General features: G+C 47.6%; 1 protein-coding gene across 1 annotated transcript; it reads right to left on the reverse strand.

The window, feature by feature from the left end:
* On the reverse strand, positions 1-1,646 carry LOC101988052 (high mobility group protein B2). Its single transcript, XM_005372337.2, has 4 exons — positions 1,444-1,646; positions 900-1,045; positions 648-822; positions 1-176 (listed from the first exon to the last, which is right to left on the reverse strand). The coding sequence occupies exons 1-4, from the start codon at positions 1,591-1,593 to the stop codon at positions 15-17; spliced, it is 633 nt and encodes a 210-aa protein (XP_005372394.1). The 5' UTR covers positions 1,594-1,646; the 3' UTR covers positions 1-14.
* Between the last annotated feature and the right edge of the window lie 21 nt (positions 1,647-1,667).

The following is a 1,667-nucleotide window of genomic DNA, read 5'->3' on the forward strand; positions in this document are numbered from 1 at the left end:
TTTAGGACAGCCATTTATTCTTCATCCTCATCTTCTTCCTCATCATCTTCATCTTCTTCTTCCTCCTCCTCCTCTTCCTCATCTTCTGGTTCATTCTTCTTCTTTGAGCCTGTTGGCCTACCAGGACCCTTCTTTCCTACTTCACTTTTGCCCTTGGCACGGTATGCAGCAATATCCTGAAATATAGTCAAAGTAAGATCAGCATCCGGTATCATTGCTCAATGTGAAAAACCACTTAAATGTAAACAACCTAAAATTGACCAATAACCTAATGAGCTAGGATTCAGACTATCACAGGTTTGAGATCATTTGTTCCATTTAGGCTTCAGAAATCAAATCAGATAAAGTCATGGGATCTACGTTAGATCAGTGTTAGTGCTTCTACGACACCCTCCCCACCTTACAGCTTTAGACACAACTACCTAAAACACAGTTGGCACTTCTTCCAGATTTACGTAACTTTGCGTGTATAGGCAGAATTTACGAGGGCTACACACACTAAATCAAAACAAAGTTTATCTCCCTCTTAGTGCTCGTTTCCTTAGGCCTTTCCAAAAGCTGACAAGCACAGATTATATAAATCTCCCAGTTTCTACAGCTCACATGTATATGCAAATATGTTTTTAAAAGGTAAAATGGCACCATACCTTTTCATATTTCTCCTTTAGTTTAGCTGCCTTCTGCTCATAGGGTTGTTTATCTTTGGCAGACTGTTCAGACCACATCTCACCCAATTTTTTTGCAGTATCTCCAATAGACAGGCCTGGGTGTTCACTTTTGATCTTTGGGCGATGTTCAGAGCAAAACAGGAAGAAGGCAGACCTGAAAGGAAGCAATAGAGTTAACAAATGGAGGGGGGGGGAGGAAAGAGGCAGTTTGGCTAATTGAAATCAACTTACGGTGGTCTCTTTGGAGCATTAGGATCCTTCTTCTTTCCTTTCTTATCACCTTTGGGAGGAACATAATTCTTCATCTCCCTGTCATAGCGAGCTTTGTCGCTCTTGGCCAAATCTTCGAACTTCGATTTTTCCTTTGCGGACATGGTCTACAGGGGAGGGGAGAACACCGAGTCAATTTTTAAGCTCTTAGCCGTACATAGAAATAATAAGTTTTAAGCTCTCAGCCGTCCCAAATAAATAAATAATAAAAAGCAAACGAGTAGACCAGCATGATTTTTAAGCTCTTGGCCGTCCCAATAAATAACGCCAGTGAACGGCCAAATCCTTAAGCTCTCAGCCGTCCCAATCCACAAAGTTTCATCCACAGGGCTGCGCTGGGGGCGTCTTTAAAGTCCCCCTCCCGTCTCCAGCTCTACCTGGAACACTTGTTTTTCCCCAGGTCACCAGACTGGGCCAAGCCCGAACTTCCTGATCCTAACCCGTCGCCGGAGGGGCCCCGCCAAAAGCACCCCGGGACCCCACCCCGCCCTGCTCCCCCCCCCACCTTCCATCTCTCGGAGCACTTCTTGGAGAACTCGGCGAAGTTGACCGACGAGTCGGGGTGCTTCTTCTTGTGCTCCTCGCGGCACGTCTGCACGAAGAAGGCGTACGAGGACATCTTGCCCCGCGGCTTGTTGGGGTCTCCCTTGCCCATCGCTGACGGTGGCGCGGCGTCTACCTGCCGGGGGTGGGGAGAGCCGTGTCGCCGCGGCCGGCGGGAGGGGGGGG

The sequence above is a fragment of the Microtus ochrogaster genome, unplaced genomic scaffold, assembly GCF_000317375.1.
Source record: "Microtus ochrogaster isolate Prairie Vole_2 unplaced genomic scaffold, MicOch1.0 UNK1690, whole genome shotgun sequence".
Taxonomy (NCBI): Eukaryota; Metazoa; Chordata; class Mammalia; order Rodentia; family Cricetidae; genus Microtus; species Microtus ochrogaster.